The 20,880-nt window shown below is 37.7% G+C and overlaps 1 protein-coding gene across 5 annotated transcripts in view; it reads left to right on the top strand.

Annotated features, from left to right (window-relative positions):
- Window positions 1-20,880, top strand: part of PPEF1 (protein phosphatase with EF-hand domain 1) — a 140,443-nt gene that overhangs the window by 116,280 nt on the left and 3,283 nt on the right. For all 5 annotated transcript variants that reach the window (XM_070464633.1, XM_020891255.2, XM_070464634.1 and 2 more), the window contains 4 exons: window positions 6,616-6,801; window positions 8,182-8,324; window positions 16,024-16,130; window positions 19,396-19,559. In XM_070464633.1, the coding sequence (XP_070320734.1) occupies window positions 6,616-6,801; window positions 8,182-8,324; window positions 16,024-16,130; window positions 19,396-19,559 (600 nt within the window). The remainder of the gene's footprint in view (window positions 1-6,615; window positions 6,802-8,181; window positions 8,325-16,023; window positions 16,131-19,395; window positions 19,560-20,880) is intronic.

Genomic DNA, 20,880 nt, shown 5'->3' with positions numbered 1-20,880 from the left:
TCTAGGTTGGTCATAACTTTTCTTCCAAGGAGTAAGCATCTTTTAATTTCATGGCTGCAATCACCATCTGCAGTGATTTTGGAGTCCAAAAAAATAGTCTCACTGTTTCCACTGTTTCCCCATCTATTTGCCATGAAGTGATGGGACCCAGATGCCATGATCTTAGTTTTCTGAATGTTGAGTTTTAAGCCAACTTTTTCACTCTCCTCTTTCACTTTCATCAAGAGGCTCTTTAGTTCTTCTTTGCTTTCTGCCATAAGAGTGGTGTCATCTGCATATCTGAGGTTATTGATATTTCTCCCGGCAATCTTGATTCCAGCTTGTGCTTCATCCAGCCCAGCCTTTCTCATGATGTACTCTGCATGTAAGTTAAATAAGCAGGGTGACAGTATACAGCCTTGACGTACTCCTTTTCCTATTTGGAACCAGTCTGTTGTTCCATGTCCAGTTCTAACTGTTGCTTCCTGGCCTGCATACAGGTTTCTCAAGAGGCAGGTCAGGTGGTCTGGTATTCCCATCTCTTTAAGAATTTCCCACAGTTTGTTGTCTACTCTTAATCCTCAAAGGCAATTTCTATTGTCTGCTTAGTTTTCCCTGTGAATTTTTTTTTTTTTTTGCATGTGTTGTAATTTTTTGTTGAAAACTGGATATTTTAGGCAATATAGTAACTTTAATTTTTCCCATGCTCCTCTGGGGCTTGTTGTTGCTTGTTGTTTTTTTTTTTTTTGCTCATTTATTTGTTTACTGGCTTGTCGGGACTAATTTGGTGAAGTCTGTTCCTCGGTATGTAGCTTCTGATGTCATGCATCACGAGGTCCTGCCTTGGGCATGCATAGTTTCCCTGACTGCCACAGATGGTTGTAGCTTTAACTAGGCTGTCTTCAACTATCTTTTCCCCTGATTTCTCCTTTAAGCTTTGGTCCATCTGCCTCTTTTTGTATCAGACCCAGTATTAGCCTTCACTAATTGCTAGCTGATTATGCTATTGTTTTTAATAATGCCCTGAGGCTCACAAAATAGCTCCACAATCTGATTACATTAAAATTGAACTTTGCAGGAAAGACAGTGTTGACAATCTTCAAGGCTTGTTCTGGCCCTCAGAAGGTTCTTTCTCATCTGTTCGTTTCCCTGATTCTATCAATTAAACATCTAGCTGGTCTCTTCTTGCTACTAGTATTATGAAACTGCTAGCCGCCTTCTAATTGCTTACCTCCAAGAAGTCTTCATTTCTTGATTCTGTACCCTTATACCTTGATTGCTGAAAATGTTGAACTAAAATATGATTTCTGAAAATGTGATTTTTAGAAAATGTAAAACACAGTCTAATCAATAAGGAGAAGGAGAAGAGGGAGGATAGAGAGGGAGAGGGAAGAGATGGTAAGGGAGAAATAGAATTCATCACTGACTTGTGCATCCAAAATATTTAAAAGTCAGACCAAGTATAAGAGGCATCCTACAGCAAGTAGGAAAGGATGCCTTCTTAAATTTTGATATCCATAATCCAAAGAACAAAGGTTATGTTGAATAAAAAGGATGATGCCAAAAAGATTGGAGTTGCACAAGAAGAAAATCATGGCATCTGGAAGTCTGGATGAGTTAGAATTATAGAGGGATGGAGCCTTAAGAAGTGAAAGGGAGGAAACTGATGGCCATTATTCTATAATAGAACCTCCTCTCATTCCAACAACGTAGATGAGGTGTCTTACAGACTCAGTGTACATGACTGGAACTGACACAGGGTAAAATTGACCAGGATTTCATTCCCAATATTTTAATAATTTCAATTGTACCTTTAATTTTTTCCCCTCATTTGTTAGTATGTCATGGTCATGCACACTTTAGTTAGAGTTGAAATTTTCCGATTAAAAACACAGTTGTTTTATTTCTTAATATCTATGAGCTATATTGCAATAAAGATCATAGGCTGTTTGTTCCATAATCATGGAAGTGCATGATTCCTGGCAGAGGACTATAACATAAGTTTCATCTTATATTCCCTGAGATGTAGGGGGAATATGTGTACTCAAAGCTGAGTCATTGTATAGAAACAAGCGTAACCTCTTTCTTTAGGACAGATGTGTAAGAAGGAGGCCAGAAAGGTTTAAAAAATAATTTTAATTATTTATATCCTGAGTGACTCCCATCTCTTAATTTGCTTAACAAGTATTTGTTGAGTACCTACTATGTGTCAGGGACTGTTCTAAGCTTTTGAGAAAGTAAACTCAGATCTATTCCCTCATGGAGTTCATGTTCTAGGCATAGGAGCTAAATAACATAAATATATATGTATATATGAAGTCATGTTATTTATATTACATTTATAATTATATAATAGTAAGAAAATATGTTAAGTGAGACGTTCTATGGAAAAAATTAAAACTAGAACAAGGTTAGGAGAAACCATGAACTTGAGGTGTAGGGGACAGAGTTGTAATTTTAAACAGTTGCAATTTAAATTTTGTAGTCACTTGGCTAGTCACTGAATGATAGAGCAGGATTTGATCCCAGGCCTGACTTTAATGCCCAAGCTCTTTTTCTGAAGGGAAAGATGACAAGAGTGGTAGGAGGTCTCAGGAAAGAAATGAACTAGTCTAGTCTCCCCTTGTTCAACAAGGTGATAGGTAGACAGGAGTAGGCCTCTGAAGACATCCAGGTACCTGCTGGAAGGTTTGCGCTGAGCACAGCTTTTATTTATTTATTTATTTTTCTTTTTTTTTCCATTTATTTTTATTAGTTGGAGGCTAATTACAATATTGTAGTGGTTTTTGCCATACATTGACATGAATCAGCCATGGATTTACATGTGTTCCCCATCCTGATCCCCCCTCCCACCTCCCTCTCCATCCCATCCCTCTGGGTCTTCCCAATTGAGCACAGCTTTTAAAATGACATGTTCAAAAGCTGGAAGGAAGACACATAACTAACGGAACATACAGAAGTGAATCTACACTATAAGTGACTTAGAAGAGAAGCATTTCAACATATCTTTCAGAGTTAGTATCTCTCCCCAAAGCATACTTTTGGAAACAGGATTACTTAAAACTGTAGACAGGCATGGGACACTTCTTGCAGGATTTATTTTGGATTTAAGAGGTTTAAAGGCTGAGACACAAATAGAGTTTTGTTGACCAGGTCATATAAAAGTTGTCATTCAGTAAAACCTTTCCAATTTTTGGCCTGAAAATTTTCAGGAAGAGATGTTGTAAATACTCTTTCATGCCCTCACCACCCCAAAGGCCCTTGCATTTCAGAGGAGAGGGTGTTGTTGAGAAGACAGAGGAATTTGTTTCACCAGCAAAGGGCCCTTTATAGCATTCTTTGTGAGCCTCAGAATTAGATCTGTATTGTGGTCATGGACTGGGTAAACCTAGTCAAGTGGATGAATTCTGGACAAAGAAAAGAATTGCAGAATTCATTGAATGGATGATTCTAAAGAAGCTCACTTTTATAAAATTAATACCCCTTTTGACCCTTTATGACTTTGAACCAAAGAAAAGTGAATGTTACCTATATCTTCCTCATTTCGTTGAGGAGTCAGCTAAGGCCCGAGTAGGTTCCCAGGTGACACATACCTGAAGAGCTTTTCATGGCCAGTGCTTATTCTAGTTCAACAGAGTTCCAGCATATGTACATTTAATTTATGTAGATTTCAACTATATGCATCTGGCAAAAAGGAGAAAAAAGTGTAAAATTTTAGTTTCATATAATTCATATATTGTACATTATCACATATATAAAATGTTCACACATCCCTATGCTTGTATAATGTTTCGTATACAAAATCATGTATAATGTGCTTCAAGAGTAATTTAGAATGTTTTCCTGGGGTAATTTTGGCTGTAAATGGCTTGCATCTCATGTAGGAATTTAGAAGTTAATTCTCTCCTTATAAAATGCACCTCCTTGTGTTCCATGTTTTCACTTTCATTTTATTAAAGGTCAAATCATGTCTCCAAAACATGAATTCATGGTGTAAAATTCAGATATGACTCAGTTTCAAATGCAAATGTTATTTTTGTTATGAACACCAGCAAAATAAATGGATTTCATTGTATTTATTTGTAGGGTAGGGTTCTGCCCATGTTAGAATTTGATGGGGGAGAAAGGGGAATCCTGATACTACTTTTCTTTGTGTGGTTTTAATTTTCACTGAAATCAGTCATCAAAAAATCAGTCATCTTCAAGTGTTTGGGATATGCCCGGTGCAAGGTTTCTCCAGTTCTGACGAGATAGTTAGCATTCCAGAACAGTTTTTCTTTTCTCTCCACCTCACTGTCTTTCCCCTCACTTATTTCTAGCTCCCCTTCAATACCAAACCTGTAAATGGGTCAGGTTTAGTGGGACAGCCATTTCTGGTCTTTTTTTTCTTTTTTAAGATTACTTAATTTATTTTAATTGGAGGATAATTACTTTACATATTGTGGTGGTTTTTGCCATACATCGACATGAATCAGCCATGGGTGTACATGTGTCCCCCATCCTGAACCCCCTCTCCCACCTCCCTCCCCACCCCATCCCTCTGGGTTGTCCCAGAGCACTGGCTTTGAGTGCCCTGCTTCATGCATCAAACTTGCACTGGTCATCTATTTTACATATGGTAATATACATGTTTCAATGCTATTCTCTCAAATCATCCCACCCTCTTCTCCCACATAGTCCAAAAGTCTGTTCTTTACATCTGTGTCTCTTTTTGCTGCCTTGCATATAGGATCATCTAAATTCCATATATATATGTTAATATATAGTATTTGTGTTTCTCTTTATGACTTACTTCACTCTGTATAATAGGCTCCTAGTTTCATCCACCTCATTAGAACTGACTCAAATGTATTCCATTGTCTGTATGTACCACAACTTCCTTATCCATTTGTCTGCTGATGAACATCTAGGTTGCTTCCATGTCCTAGCTATTGTAAACAGTGCTGCAGTGAACATTGGGGTACATGTGTCTCTTTCAATTCTGGTTTCCTCTGTGTGTATGCCCAGCAGTGGGATTGCTGGGTCGTATGGCAGTTCTATTTCCAGTTTTTTAAGGAATCTCCACACTGTTCTCCATAGTGGCTGTACCAGTTTGCATTCCCACCAGCAGTGTAAGAGGGTTCCCTTTTCTCCACACCTTCTCTAGCATTTATTGTTTGTAGACTTTTTGATGGTGCCATTCTGACTGGTGTGAGATGGTCTTCTTTTTAAGATCTGACTTGGATTCACTGGAATAACCACACAACTTAAAATACATGCTTCTTCATGCCCTCCAAGGAAACATGTGGAAAATACAGTCTATTTGACTATGAAAAATTAGAAAATAAAGTCTGTTAGAACTTTGCAATACTTTACAAATCATCTGGCCCAAACCTCTGATTTTAAAGAAAATGAGGCCCAGAGATTTTTTTCAAGGTTGCATCAGTCAGTTCAGTCACTCAGTTGTGTCTGACTCTTTGCGACCCCATGGACTGCAGCACGCCAGGCTTCCCTGTCCATCACCAACTCCTGGAGCTTGCTCAAACTCATGTCCATCAAGTCGGTGATGCCATCCAACCATCTCATCCTCTGTCATCCCCTTCTCCTCCCACCTTCAATCTTTCCCAGCATCAGGGTCTTTTCAGATGAGTCAGTTCTTTGCATCAGGTGGCCAAAGTATTGGAGTTTCAGCTTCAGCATCAGTCCTTCAGTGAATATTCAGGACTGATTTCCTTTAGGATTGACTGGTTTGATCTCCAAGGTTGCATAGCTTTAGCTCTAAATCTAGTTTTTCACACTACTGCTGAAGCTCCCGTAGGAGATGTTTAAATAAAGAAATGTTTTATGTAGATCAGAGGTTCAAACAGGGAGCCCCCAAATTTTATGAAAAATTCTTAGAAACTTGGGTCTTCAGTCCTGAGCATCATGCAGCCTGCATTTTCTGTTTCAACTCGAAAAGGAAATATTATACTAATAACATACTTGTGGATTCAAGAGAATACATTGTGGAAACCAGTTAGTGGCTAAATATAGTGCTGAAGCTGAGAATGAACTCATCAAGGAGGGGCGGGGCAAAAAGTGAAGGCGATGCTCTAGAAGCTATTCTTGGATGAACAGTTGACTATATCTGTGATGGAGAAAGGCCTTCTCATGCTGTTTATTCAACAGGACGAAAACCAGGGCCAAAACCATAGCTGGGAGACCTAGCATATCTGTTTGAACATACTGAAAACAACAAATAAATGTGTGTTCATTGTGGGAAATGACTTTCTCCTTTGAACATGGCATTGAAGTTCTTTTTAAGAGAAAAGAGCTTGTAGATTCAGCAATTATGAAATAATGGAGATAGAATTTTTAAAATGTAGATTTTAAAAAAGTCCAAAGGCTGATTCTTCATGATTACTAAATATTGCTGTGTTGGTTACTGGGGATGAGTAGAATGGGATTGTGGTGGCTATGGGCATTGAAATTATTTTGGAAAAGATTCATGGAGGAGATGAATATGAAACAGTTTTGAAAGAGGATTAGAGTTAGGAAATGGTGAGAAATAGTAGATTTTGTGATAACTTGGGTTAATGTTTCTGGAAAAGAAGTTGAACTATAGAAAGATAAACTCTCACTTGTCAGTGACAGCCTAATCTGGTTTGTTGTTCCTAGGTTGTCGATATCCTTTGGAGTGATCCCAGAGGCAAAAGAGGCTGCTACCCAAACACGAACCGAGGAGGAGGCTGCTACTTTGGACCAGACGTCACCGCCAAGATTCTTAATAAATACCATTTGAAGATGCTTGTTAGATCTCATGAATGTAAGCCTGATGGGTATGAAATCTGCCACGATGGGAAGGTAAGCTAACAGTGTGGGTGACCTCCTCACCGACATCCCTCCCCCGAGGCCTAGTCTTTCTTTACAGGATGTGTCTGACCTCAAGGCCATGGGAAGATGTCTTCCCTAGTCCCAGAACAGAACTCCATGCTTTGGTAGGCAAGAACAGGAGACTGTCAGGTTCACAGAGGTTGTTTGAAGGAGGTTCATTGTCCCTTACCCCAAGAGATACTTGGTTTATTTCCCTGATCTTCCTAATCCCAGCGATAGAAACTGACACAGGACCCTAAGTACACACACAAAGGCTTTGTTTCATGCTGATCGCAAGACAAGTCTCCAGTAGTGGGGTGAAGAGTGTCTGTATCCTCCCAGAACACAGAAAGGTGGCAGTGAATCTCCTTTGCTCTCTTTTATTTTTGTGCTTGCCTGTGCGGGACAGAGCCACAAAACACACCACCCTTCTGTTCCCTGACTGGGGAGCTCTACCGAGTCCCTCACTGGGCGCAGTTTGGCAGCAGCCACTGAAATGGAGTGTGTTCTCCTTCTTCAGTGGTGTCTGATAGGCTAGAGAGGTAGGCCTGAGGAGCTGGTTTCTGGTCCCAAGTTGTCCTGGGGTGCCCCCCCTTTCTCTTAGTGAACAGCAGTAATTAAAAAGGAATACCAAATTTCTTGGCCTTTCCTTCTGTTTTATCACTTGCACTTTTCTTAACTCTTAATTCATTGGAGTCTCATCCTTTGCGAGATGGTAAGGCAAGTATTCTTTAGGGTTTATTTGTAATTAAAAGAGAAAAAAGCAGTGGCTTGTCTGAAGTGACTTGCACATTCGGGCAGGACTAGGTCTAAAGCAGCTTTCCTGTCACTAAGAAGTATTATGCTCCCAAGACTCCTCATCTTCCATCACACCCCCAAGACTTGTTCCTTCCCAACAGAGTGATCATGGTCCCTTATCTAGCCACTATTTCTCTGACCTTGAAGCACTGGTTTGATGGGGGCCCTGAGCCCTGTAAATCAGCCAGCTACAGACAAAAGGACTGTGATATTACACAAGTTTTATTTTGGATGCTCAAATATCATAAGGAAAGAAAAATAAAAGCTTTACCCTGCTGGAAAATCGAAATTTACAAAACTGAGCAGTAAGGAACTGAAATTGAACATAGGATTGCAAGGCCATGCACTGTGGGGATGAGTGGCTAGAAGTTAGTACTCATGGGGACAATGATTTAAAAACCTTACTTCTATTCCTGTGGATTCACAGGAAATCCCATTAGACTTTGATAATTTATACGAATTTTGAACTTCGTATGATTTTCGGTTTTTAAGAATTAAGCTGTTTCTGACTTTACTGAAGGACCTTTTGAGAACTAACTGTATGTGAACCTGACATTCTTTTTCTTTAACCAGGTTATTACTATATTTTCTGCGTCTAATTATTACGAAGAAGGTAGCAATCGAGGAGCTTACATCAGAATGAGTTATGGTACGACCCCCCGATTTTTCCAGTACCAAATAACTAGGGCAACGTGCTTCAGGCCTCTTTACCAAAGGTGTGTATACTCTAAGGAGCTTTCTGAGCTCTGGTACTGGTGACTATGTAGAACCAGTCCAGAGGGCCTAAGAGCAGGCTTGGGATTGAAGAAAACAACTTACCTGTTACTCACTGGTATAAACAAGATGAAATAATTCCAGAAACCAAGTGGTGAATGTGCTCTTCTTTGAAACCAAGAGCAGTAGTTCTAAAGCAGTCAGCATCCATGAACTGTCCCTAATTGAATGTAAGGAAAAGAAGGTGTCTGCACTTACCCAGTCCCGCAAGCTCTCGCCTTTTCTGCCCCCAGTCACAACCCAGTTGGCTCTGACCTCCTTGTCCCATCTCTACCCAAAAGTGTGTATGATGGAGTTGAGTGTGTCTCCCTGTGTGATGGCATTCATACCTTACCTTTATTTTCCCCCTTTGACATTATCTTTTTAATATTTTTGTATTCTAAAACAAATAAATTTGTTGTTAGGTGAGCTAAAACAAAGTTGTATAAAGAAAATGTTAATGATCTCTCCCAGTACTTCTCAGTAATTTTTTTCTGCAGAGGCAGCTGAAATTAATAGCCTGGAGGGGACCCTTCCACCCTCTTCTCCTTGCTCCTACAAAAATAGACGAGCAATTTCTCATTCATTGAACTTAAATGTTGAGCACCTACTATATGTCAGACACTGTTTTAGGCACAGGTGATATTGAAATAAAAAAAATAGGCAAAAGTCTTTTTCATCATCAAAGCATATCCCAGTGGAAGGAGAAAGGCACTAACAACATACATACTTTTTTTTTTTTTTTAACAAAGAGAGAATCACACTGCTCAGTCTATTCTGCAACTGACTGTTTCCCTAAAGATTATATTGTGAATATCACTCCAAGTCATACATGTAGACATAACTCATTCTTTGTAGTAGATGCAAAGTATTCTATACTATATGTATGCCATAACAATTATGGATAGCTAAATCATATTCAATTGATGGCCATCCAGATTGGTTTCAGGGTGTTGTACTTAAAAGCAGTACTGTAACAAATATTCCTCTGTGTGTATATGTGTACATACATATATATACATATTCATAAGTTTTTAGTGCTTGTTCTAAACATAAAATTTAAAATGTGGAATTTATATGTTTGAAATTTTGCTAGGTACTCCAAAAAAGTTGTAACAGTTAACAATCTGGAAAACAGCATATTAATTTCTCTACATCCTCATTAATCTCCAATTTTATTACCCTTCTTCATTTTGACAAATGGATGGATAAAAATGGTAAATCTCATTCATTTTAATTAGCATTTTTTTAGACAGCTGAGTTTATCCATCTTGTTTTTGGACATTGCATTTTCTTTTCTTTGAATTTCCTGTTTATCATATTCCCCCATTTTATATTGGACTGTTTGTCATTTTCTAATAAATTTTTAGGAATTTTTTGCATTTGAGGGATGGAGGACTTTTACAGGCATGTTGCATATATTTTGTTGATGTCTTGGTATTGCTTTAGTTCTATGAAATCACATTTTTATAATTTCATTATAACTTTTGGATTTTCACCTGTGGTAAAAAATTATCTCCATATTAATTATGTGTGTGTGTGTGTGTGTGTGTATACACATATAATTTATTTTAACAGTTTTGTTGACAGTTTACTAGGTTAAAGTATACAATCCAGTGATATTTAGTATATTTACCCCGTTGTGTAACACCACCATAATGTAATTGTTGAACGTTTGTTCCATCCTGTAAAGACAACTTGTATCCATTAGCAGTCATTCATCATTATCACCTCCCTCATCACAACTCTAGTCAACTACCAGTCTATTTTCTCTCTGTATAGATTTGCCTATTCTGGATATGTCATGTAAATGAAATTAAATAATATGTGGTCTTTGTGACTAGCGTCTTTTACTTAGCACACTGCTTTTGGGGTTCATTCACACTGTGTGCATGTGCTTATCACTTCAGTCATGTCTGACTCTTTGCGACCCCATGGACTATATAGCCTGCCAGGCTCCTCTGTTCATGGGATTCTCCAGGCAAGAATGCTGGAGTGGGTTGCCATACACTCCTCCGGGGCATTCCCTTTGTAACATGTATCAATCTTTTTTTTAATGGCTGAATAACATTTCATTGTATCAGTAGGCCTCATTTTCTTTGTCCATTTATCAGCTAATAAAAATGTGGATTAGGACTTCCTGGTGGTCCAGTGGTTGGGACTCTGAGCTCCCAATGCAGGGGGCATGGGTTTGATCCCTGGTTGGGGAACTAAGATTCCACATGCCATGTGGCCAATATATAAATAAATGAAATATTTCTTTTAAAAAGAAGAAATGTAGATTGTTTCTACTTTTTGACTACTATGAGTAATGTTTTGAACTTTGGTGGACAAGGTTTTGTTATATATTTGTTTTCATTTCTTTTGGTTATATACCTGAAAGTAGAATTACTGGATTATATAATAACTCTTATGTTTAATATTTTGAGGAGCTTGAAAGCTCTTTTCCAGGGGGATGCATGATTTTACATTCCCATCAGCAGTGTATGTGGATTCCAATTTCTCCACATAACCCTTGTTATGATCTTTTTGATTATAGCCATCTTAGTGGATGTGAGGTCTTGATTTTAATTTGTATTTCCTTACCTACCAGTAACTTTGAGGATCTTTTTGGTTCTTATTGGACATTTGTATATGGTCTTTGGAGAAATGTCTGTTTCAGATCCTTTTCCCATTTTTTTTTTTGACTGTTCCATGTGACTTATGGGATTTCAGATCCCTGACCAGGGATTGAACCCAAGCCCCATCAATGAAAGAACCAGAGTCCTAACCACTGTACTGCCAGGGAATTCCCACCTTTTTTCATTCTTAATTGAGTTATTACACTTTTTACTATTGCATTGTTAGAGTTGTTTATATATCGTATATTTATGTCACTTATTAGATATTGTGGTTATTCAGTTGCTAAGTTATATACAACTCTTTGCAACCCTAAGGGGTGCAGCATGCTAGGCTGCTCTGTCCTCCACAATCACCTGGACTTTGCTCAAACTCATGTCCTCTGAGTCGGTGATTTCATCCAGCCATCTCATCCTATGTCACCCCCCTTCTCCTCCTGTCCTCAGTCTTTCCCAGCATCAGGGTCTTTTCCAATGAGTCAGCTCTTTGCATCATGTGGCCAAAGTATTGGAGCTTCAGTTTCAGCATTAGTCCTTCCAGTTCAGGGTTGATTTCCTTTAGGATGGACTGGTTGGATCTCCTTGCAGTCCAAGGGACTCTCAAGAGTCTTCTCCAACACCACAGTTTGAAAGCATCAATTCTTCGGTGCTCAGCCTTCTTTATGGTCCAAACTCTCACATCCGTACATGACTACTGGAAAACCATAGCTTTGACTATATGGACCTTTGTCGGCAAAGTGATGTCTCTGCTTTTTAATATGCTGTCTAGGTTTGTCATAGCTTTCTTCCAAGGAGCGTCTTTTAATTTCATGGCTGCAGTCACCATCTGCAGTGATTCTGGAGCCCAAGAAAATAAAATCTGTCACTGCTTCCACTTTTCCCCCATCTATTTGCCATGAAGTGATGGGACCAGATGCCATGATCTTAGTTTTTTGAATGTTGAGTTTTAAGCCAGCTTTTTTACTCTCCTCTTTCACCCTCATCAAGAGGCTCTTTAGTTCCTCTTCACTTTCTGCCATTAAGAGTGGTATCATCTGCATATCTGAGGCTATTGATACTTCTCCTGGCAATCTTGATTCCAGCTTGTGCTTCATCCAGCCCAGCATTTTGCATGATATACTCTGCATATAAGTTAAATAAGCAGGGTGACAATATACAACCTTGTCATACTCCTTTCCCAATTTTGAACCAGTCCATTGTTTCATGTCCAGTTTCTAACTGTTGCTTTCTTGACCTGCATACAGGTTTTTCAGGAGACAGGTAAGGTGGTCTGGTATTCCCATCTCTTTAAGAATTTTCCAGTTTGTTGTGATCCACACAGTCAAAGGCTTTAGCATGGCCAGTGAAGCAGAAGTAGATGTTTTTCTGGAATTCCCTTGCTTTCTCTGTGATCCAATGAATGTTGGCAATTTGATCTCTGGTTCCTCTGCCTCTTCAAAACCCAACTTTGTGCATCTAGAAGTTCTTAGTTCACATACTACTGAAATCTAGCTTGATGGATACTGAGCTTAACCTTTCTAGCACGTGAAATGAGCGCCGTTGTCCTGTAGTTTGAACATTCCTTGACATTGCCCTTCTTTGGGATTGTAATGAAAACTGACCTTTCCCAGCCTTTGGCAGCTGCTGAGTTTTCCAAATTTACTGACATATTGAGTGTAGCACTTTCACAGCATCATCTTTTAGGATTTGAAATAGCTAACCTGGAATTCTATCACCTCTACTAGCTTTGTTTGTAGTAGTAATGCTTCCTAAGGCCCACTTGACTTCACACTCCAGGATGTCTGGTCTGGGTGAGTGACCGTACCATCGTGGTTATCTGGGTCATTAAGACCTGTTTTGTGTAGTTCTTCTGTGTATTTTTGCCACCTGTTTTTAATCTCTTCTCCTTCTGGTAGGTACTTACTGTTTCTGTTCTTTATTGTGTCTGTCTTTAGATGAAATGTTCCCTTGATATCTCCAGTTTTCTTGAAGAGATCTCTAGTCTTCCCCATTCTGTTGTTTCCCTCTATTTCTTTGCATTGTTCACTAAGAAGACCTTATTTCTCCTTGCTGTTCTCTGGAACTCTGCTTTCAGAGTTTCTTTCCCTTTCTCCCTTGCCTTTTTCTTTTCTTCTTTTCTCAGCTATTTGTAAAGCCTCCTCAGACAACCACTTTGTCCTCCCACATTTCTTATTTCTTGGGTATGGTTTTGGTCACTACCTCCTGTACAGTGTTATGAAACCTCCATCCATAGTTTTTCAGGCACTCTTGTCTACCAGATCTAATCCCTTGAATCTATTTGTCACCTCCACTGTATAATCATAAGAGATTTGATTTAGGTCATATCTGAATGGCCTAGTGGCTTTCCCTACTTTAAGTCTGAATTTTGTAATAAGGAGCTCATGATCTGAGCCACAGTCAGCTCCCAGTCTTGTTTTTGCTGACTATATAGAGCTTCTTCATCTTTGGCTGCAAAGAACATAATCAATCTGATTTCAATATTGACCATTTGATGATGTCCATGCGTAGAGTCCTCCTAGGTGTTGTTGGAAGAGGGTGTTTCCTGTGAATAGTATGTTCTTTTGACAAAACTCTGTTAGCCTTTGCCCTGCTTCATTTTGTACTCCAAGGCCAAACTTGCCTGTTACTCTGGGTAATCTCTTGACTTCCTGCTTTGCATTCCAATCCCTAGGATGAAAAGGACATCTTTTTTGGGTGTTAGTTCTAGAAGGTCTTGTAGGTCTTCATTGAACTGGTCAACTTCAGCTTTTGGCGTCAGTGGTTGGGGCATAGATTTGGATTACTGTGATGCTGAATGGTTTGCCTTGGAAATGAACTGAGATCATTCTGTTGTTTTTGAGGTTGCACCCAAGTACTGCATTTCAGACTCTTTTGTTGACTATGAGGGCTACTCCATTTCTTCTAAGGGATTCTTGCCCACAATAGTAGATATAATGGTCATCTGAATTAAATTTGCCCATTCCCGTCCATTTTAGTTCACTGATTCCTAAGATGTCAATGTTCATTCTTGCCATCTCCTGCTTGACCACATCCAATTTACCTTGATTCATGGACCTAACATTCCAGGTTCCTATGTAGTATTGTTCTTTACAGCATTGGACTTTACTTTCACCACCAGACACATCCACAACTGAGCATCATTTCTGCTTTGGCCCAGCTGCTTCATTCTTTCCTGGAGCTATTAGTAATTGCCCTCTGCTTTTCCCCAGTAGCATATTGGACACCTTCTGACCTGGGGGGCTCATCTTCTGGTGTCATATCTTTTTGCCTTTTCATACTGTTCATGGAATTCTCATGGCAATGGTTTGCCATAGCAGTGGTTTGCCATCCCCTCCTCCAGTGGACCACGTTTTGTCAGAACTCTCCACTATGACCTGTCTGTCTTGGGTGGCCCTGCACAGCGTGGCTCATAGCTTCATTGAGTTATGCAAGTCCCTTCACCACAACAAGGCTGTGATCCATGAAGGAATTTTAGATAGAAGGTTTGTAAATTGTCTCTCCTATTCTGTAGGATGTATTTTTACCTTCTTGATGTTATTATTTGCAGCACCAAAGTTTTAAATTTTGATGAAATCAAATATATCTATTTTCTCTTCTTTGCTTGTGATGATGTATGTAAGAAGATATTGCCTAACTCAGTCGTGAAAATTTATTCTATGTTTTCTTCCAATAATTTTATAAATTATCTTTATAAATTAAGCTCTTACATTTGATTTATATTTGACTCATTTTGAGTTTATTTTTGTGTGTGGTATGAGGTAGGGGTCCAACTTTATTCTTTAAAATACAGATATTTAATTGTCCCAGCAACATCAGTTAGAAAGACTATCCCTTCCCTATTTGACTGTCTTGACACACTTGTCCAAAATCAATTGACCATAAAGGTATAGGTTTATTTCTGGACTTTAAGTTGTATTCCATTGACCTATGTATCTGTCCTAATGTGAGTGACACACTGTCTTGATTAGTAAAGATTTTTTGTAAGTTTGAAATTGGGAAATGTGAGTTGAATTTGGCTCTTCTTTTTTAATTGTTTTCCATGTGAATTTTAGAATCAGCTTGTCAACTGCAAAAATGCCCACTGGGATTTTGATAGGGATTATTTTGAATCTGTAGATCAATTTGGAGCTATTGCCATTTTCTTGACTGATTGGTTCTTTTATCATTATAAAATATCCCTCTTTATCTCTAGTAATAGGTTTTGTCTTAAAATCTATTTTGTTTACTATTAATTTGGCCTCTAACTCTCTTATGGTCAGTGTGTACATGGTATACTTTTTCCTTTCAAACTCTTTGCATCTTTGAAGCTAAAGTGTGTCTCCTATAGACAACATATAGTTGTATCTTTTTTTTAAATCCAGTCTCACAATCTGTTTTTTTTTAAATTTATTTATCCATTCACCTATGATGTCATTTTTGATATGGTTGGATTTGCGTATGCCATTTTGCTTTTTTGAGGGATATGTGACTGATAACTAGTTTGTTCCTCTGTTCTTCCTTTATTGTAAATTTATTTTTGTAAATGGTCTGAGGTAGAAATTTAGCATCTAGACATTGAGTTAATTATGCTAGCCCCCGTTTTAAAAAACTGTCCTTTTCTACTGAATTTTAATACTTGCTTCATCATATATATTGTTCCCATATATAGTTAGCTGTATTTACAAAAATTCCATTATATTCTATTCAGGTATGTATCTGTCTTCTCTTGTGTCAATGCCTGCTCTTTAAGTAAGTTAAGATAAATTCGAACATCTTCTATAGCAAGTCCCTCTGTTTTCCTTCTTGTCTTGGACATTCTCATGCACTAATTGTTCATGTGAATCTTTGAAACCAAAAAGAAAACACCAGTGATAATCCTTTTAAAATTTCACAAAACATGTGCACACATACATATAAACACATTCACCACCTAATAATATGTTATGTGTGAGGTTAAGCAACTTATTTAATGTAGAATCTGGTAAGTGGCAACACAGTATATTAAAATGAAACAGAACAGAATGACTTATGTAACTTTCACCTAACAGTTATTTTCTTAACATAGGGTGAATGCTATTGAAAGTAGTGCCATCAGGATGTTAAAAGAGAGAATGATTTCACGAAAAACTGACCTCACTCGAGCTTTCCAACTTCAAGACCGCAATAAATCAGGTAAAAAAAAAAACGTAATGCTTACCATTTCTTAACATATCAGGTTCTATACACATTCATTTTCTTTGCTGTCTTAAAAGTTCAGTTTTCTACTTTTACCAGTGAAGGATGATAGAGATAAAATATAATCCATTATATGCTTGGAAAAAAGCATATTTTTCCTTTTCAATAAGCATCTTTCAACTTAACAGCAACAACCCTAAATTAGACTTCAGTTCTGGTAGTATGTTAGACTAGATACTCTGGAAAGTTCTCCTGTTAAGAGACAGCTAGATTCTAGAGGGTGCAGGATTTTAATGCATTTACCAGCCTCACAGTAATTAAAATAAATCTCTAGCCTATGTTTCCTCTCCCTGCTAGTGGATTTTTGAAGCTGCATGTTGGAGCATGGAGCAGCAAGCAAGCATTATAGGCTCGATTGTCTTGGGCGCAAATGCTAATATTGTTGTAGCAGTCAATCTTGGGATTAACTGTAGGATAGTAGAAAAGATGAGTAAGCTGAATTTGAGACTTCCAACATTAAGGCTAGATCCTCAAAGTGACCAGAGTAAGCCTAGGTCTGTAGTGCCCTGACTCCTAGCAAGCAAATGCAAATGCATGTTCATGGGAATTGTCCCTAATTTGTGCCACTAATATATCCAGAGAGTGAGATCAATTAATATGAGGTCGCAACCAAAGATCCCCAAACAAACAAGGAGAGCATGAGTGAGAGTCGGCAGAAACAATAAGCAACAGATTAGTTTCCCGAGGATATCATATATTGGGATTATCAAATGCAAAGTAAAAATTACTAGGAAAGAAAATGTCTAAAAAAAAAAAAAAGAAAATGTCTAAAGAAATGAAAAATGGAGTCACAAGTATGCATTTTAAAATGATTTAAAGAACCATTTTTATTTTATATAGATATAAAAATAACTTGTTAAAAAACATAACAAGTGGGTTAAATACAAGATTAGATATTGCTAAAAAAATTAGAAAGATTAAGAATAAAATGTTTAACATACATCTAATCAGGGTCCCAGGAAGAGAGACTGTAAGAGAGAATATATTTTGCGTGATAATGGCTGAGACTTTTCCAGAATTGTTGAAAGAACTCATACTCACAGGTAAAGAGGAACAGTGATTCTCAAATAGGATAAATAAAATCAAATTCACACCTACACACACTTGTGGTGAAACTGCAGCACACCAACAGCAAAAAGAAAATCTTAGAAGCAAGCAGAGGAAACACACATTGCTCAAGAGACAACAGTTAGAGTGACATCAGCCTTCTCAAAAGTTACGACAGAAGCCAGTAGACAGTGGAATCATTTGTACAGGTAGTCCCCAATTTATGGTGGTTTGACTTACGAGTTTTTGACTTTAAAACTGTATGAAAGCCATATGCGTTGAGGAGAAACATATTTTGAATTTTGACCTTTTCCCAGACGAGCAATATATATAGTATGATGCTCTCTCATGCTGGGTGGTAGCATTGAACCACAGTTCCCAGCCATCCAGGTGATCACAAAGGTAAACAACTGATACATTTACAACTATCCCGTACTCATACAGCCATTCTATTTTTCACTTTCAGTACATTATTCAATAAATTACATGAGATAGTCAACACTTTATTATAAAATAGGCTTTGTATTAGATGATTTTGCCCAACTCTAGGTTAATGTGTTTTGAGCACATTAAGGTAGGCTAGGCTAAGCTATGTTGTTCAGTAGGTTAAATGTGTTAAACGCATTTTTTACTTATGATATCTTTGACTAATTATAGGTTTATTGGGCTATGACCTCATTTTAAGTCTAGAAAGATCTATATAAAACATTAGAAACAAACAAAGTGGGAACAACTCTACTAATATCAGACAAAGTAGACTTCAAGGAGATACACATTACTAGAACTATAAAGAGATATTTTATAATAATAAAATACTCAGTTTTCTAATTGAATCCATTTTAAATGTGCATGTACCTATTTTTGTAGTCTCCCTAAAAACTATGTAAAACAGAAATGGACTGAACAAGTAGAAGTTGAAAAATCTACTGTCACAGTGGGAGATTTTAACACTCTTCTCTCAGGAACTGAAAGTGTAAACAGACAAAAGTTTAACAAACTTTCCCTAAAAGACATATGTCAAATTCTATCCAGCATTGCAGAATATACATTCTTGTCAAGCATAAATGGAACATTTACGTTTGACCATTAAGTGGAACATAAAGCAAATCTCTACAAATTTTGTATTGGAAACATATAGAATAAATTATCTGACATAGTGAAATTAGCTACAACTTATATTACATAAGGTAGCTAGAAAATCCCCTTGGGTTTGGAAATGAGGAATACACTTCTAAATAACCTTTGTCCTTAGCAGGTAAGTGTGTGGTGAATGGTCTTGGTGGGGGTATCAAATGACTACTCTTTCTTGAAAGCAGTTTGGCAAAATATATCAGAAGCCTTAAAATGTACATACCTTTAGATATAGCAATTCTACTTCTAGGAATGATCCTAAGAAAATAATGGAATAATTTCACAGCCATTAAAAGAATGATGGAGGTTTATGTTTACTAACATAGATGCATATCCATGATTGTAAGTAAAGAATCAGGTTAGAATATCTGTTTATTGTGTATGTGTGTGTTGCCATATGTAATACACATATATGAAACATGGTACAATGTATATTTGGCTTTAAGAAATATAAAATATTGAAAAAAAAGAAATATAAAATATTGTACCTTTATATATATATCCATGTTTATATACATAGAAAAACAGTACAAATAGTAATGTTTTCTGTTTACTGAAAATCCTTTCAAATGAACATATCTTTAATAATCAGAAAGCAAAAGTATATTTTGAAAAACTACATGTAATATTAGAGGATGAAAGGATATTACCTAAGAAAATGAGACATGAGCGATATGCTCAAATGTTAAAAGTAATCTTATCTTTTATATCCTTTTGTGTTTTCAAATCTTCTATTATAATTATACCTTACTTTGTTAGTAAGAAAAAGGGAAAAATATCTAGCATACCCAAATTCTGATTGCTTACCCATAACAGTAAGGAAAAGATCCATGGAACCCCTAAGGCTTTCTTTAGTTAATCTTCCCTCAGAACTGTGGGCTCTGGTAGACAGATGATAAAGGGTAGCAGAGGCACCCAGGCCTCAAAACCCAGACTGTCTGCTTGCTCCATTGGTGAGGTTGCATTTTTAAAAAATCAACTTATCAACTAATTATATGGGCTTTGTTGTTGTTGTTGTTGTTAGGAAAACTTTCTATGGGCCAGTGGGCTTTTTCAATGGAGAATGTTTTGGGGCTGAACTTACCATGGAGATCACTGAGTTCTCATCTTGTAACCACAGACAAAGATGGAAATATTGACTACATGTCTGGCTTCCAGGATGTCCACATTCAGAAACCTGTGAAAGAGGTAAGTGAAACAGCACCAGTTAAAACCTTGCTGGCACCGAATATCCCCTGGACAACTTATGATTTCCTTAGTTCTTTGAAAAGTTGGGAGAGGAATTGGCTAGTGGATGGGCATGGCAATCTTAGGAAAAGAGCTAAGGGTGGTGTTCCAGGTACGTTGTGATCTGTTCAGGAAATCTGTGTGTTGTAAGGATAGCCAAAATGAGAAGAGATGAAAAAGTTTCTGCAAGCAAATCTCTGTCAAATATGTGATTCTTGTCTTAAGTGCTGTTCAGCAGAAGAACAGATATGAAATCTGTCTTTCATGTAATACACTTTTTAAAACACTCAACACACTCCTATTAACTGCCGGTAAGTATAGATACCAAGAAACACAATTAGAGATACCAAGGGAACATTTCGGGCATAGATAGGCACAATAAAGGACAGAAACAGTATGGACCTAACAGAAGCAGAAGATATTAAGAAAGGTGGCAAGAATACACAGAAGAACTATACAAAAAAGATCTTAATGACCTGGATAACCACAGTGGTGTGATCACTCACCTAGAACCAGACATCCTGGAGTGTGAAGTCAAGTGGGCCTTAGGAAGCATCACTATGAACAAAGCTAATGGAGGTGATGGAATTCCAGCTGAGCTATTTCAAATCCTAAAAGATGATGCTGTTAAAGTGCTGCACTCAATATGCCAGCAAATTTGGAAAACTCAGCAGTGGCCACAGGACTGGAAAAAGTCAGTTTTCATTCCAATCCCAAAGAAGGGCAATGCCAAAGAATGTTCAAACTACCACACAATTGCACTCATTTCACATGCTAGCAAAGTAATGCTCAAAATCCTTCAAGCTAGGCTTCAACAGTATGTGAACCAAGAACTTCCAGATGTACAAGCTGGATTTAGAAAAGGCAGAGGAACCAGAGATCAAATTGCCAACATCCATTGGATCATAGAAAAAGCAAGAGAATTCCAGAAAAACATCTACTTCTGCTTCATTGACTATGCTAAAGCCTTTGTGTGGATCACAACAAACTGTGGAAAATTCTTCAAGAGATGGGAATACCAGACCACCTTACCTGCCTCCTGAGAAACCTGTATGCAGGTCAAGAAGCAACAGTTAGAACTGGACATGGAACAATGGACTGGTTCAAAATTGGGAAAGGAGTATGTCAAGGCTGTATATTGTCACCTTGCTTATTTAACTTCTATGCAGAGTACATCATGAGAAATGCTGGGCTGGATGAAGCACAAGCTAGAATCAAGATTGTCAGGAGAAATAGCAATAACCTCAGATATGCAGATGATACCACCCTTATGGCAGAAAGC

This window comes from Odocoileus virginianus, unplaced genomic scaffold (assembly GCF_023699985.2).
Source record: "Odocoileus virginianus isolate 20LAN1187 ecotype Illinois unplaced genomic scaffold, Ovbor_1.2 Unplaced_Contig_38, whole genome shotgun sequence".
Lineage (NCBI taxonomy): Eukaryota > Metazoa > Chordata > Mammalia > Artiodactyla > Cervidae > Odocoileus > Odocoileus virginianus.
This window is presented reverse-complemented; position numbering and strand designations above follow the sequence as displayed.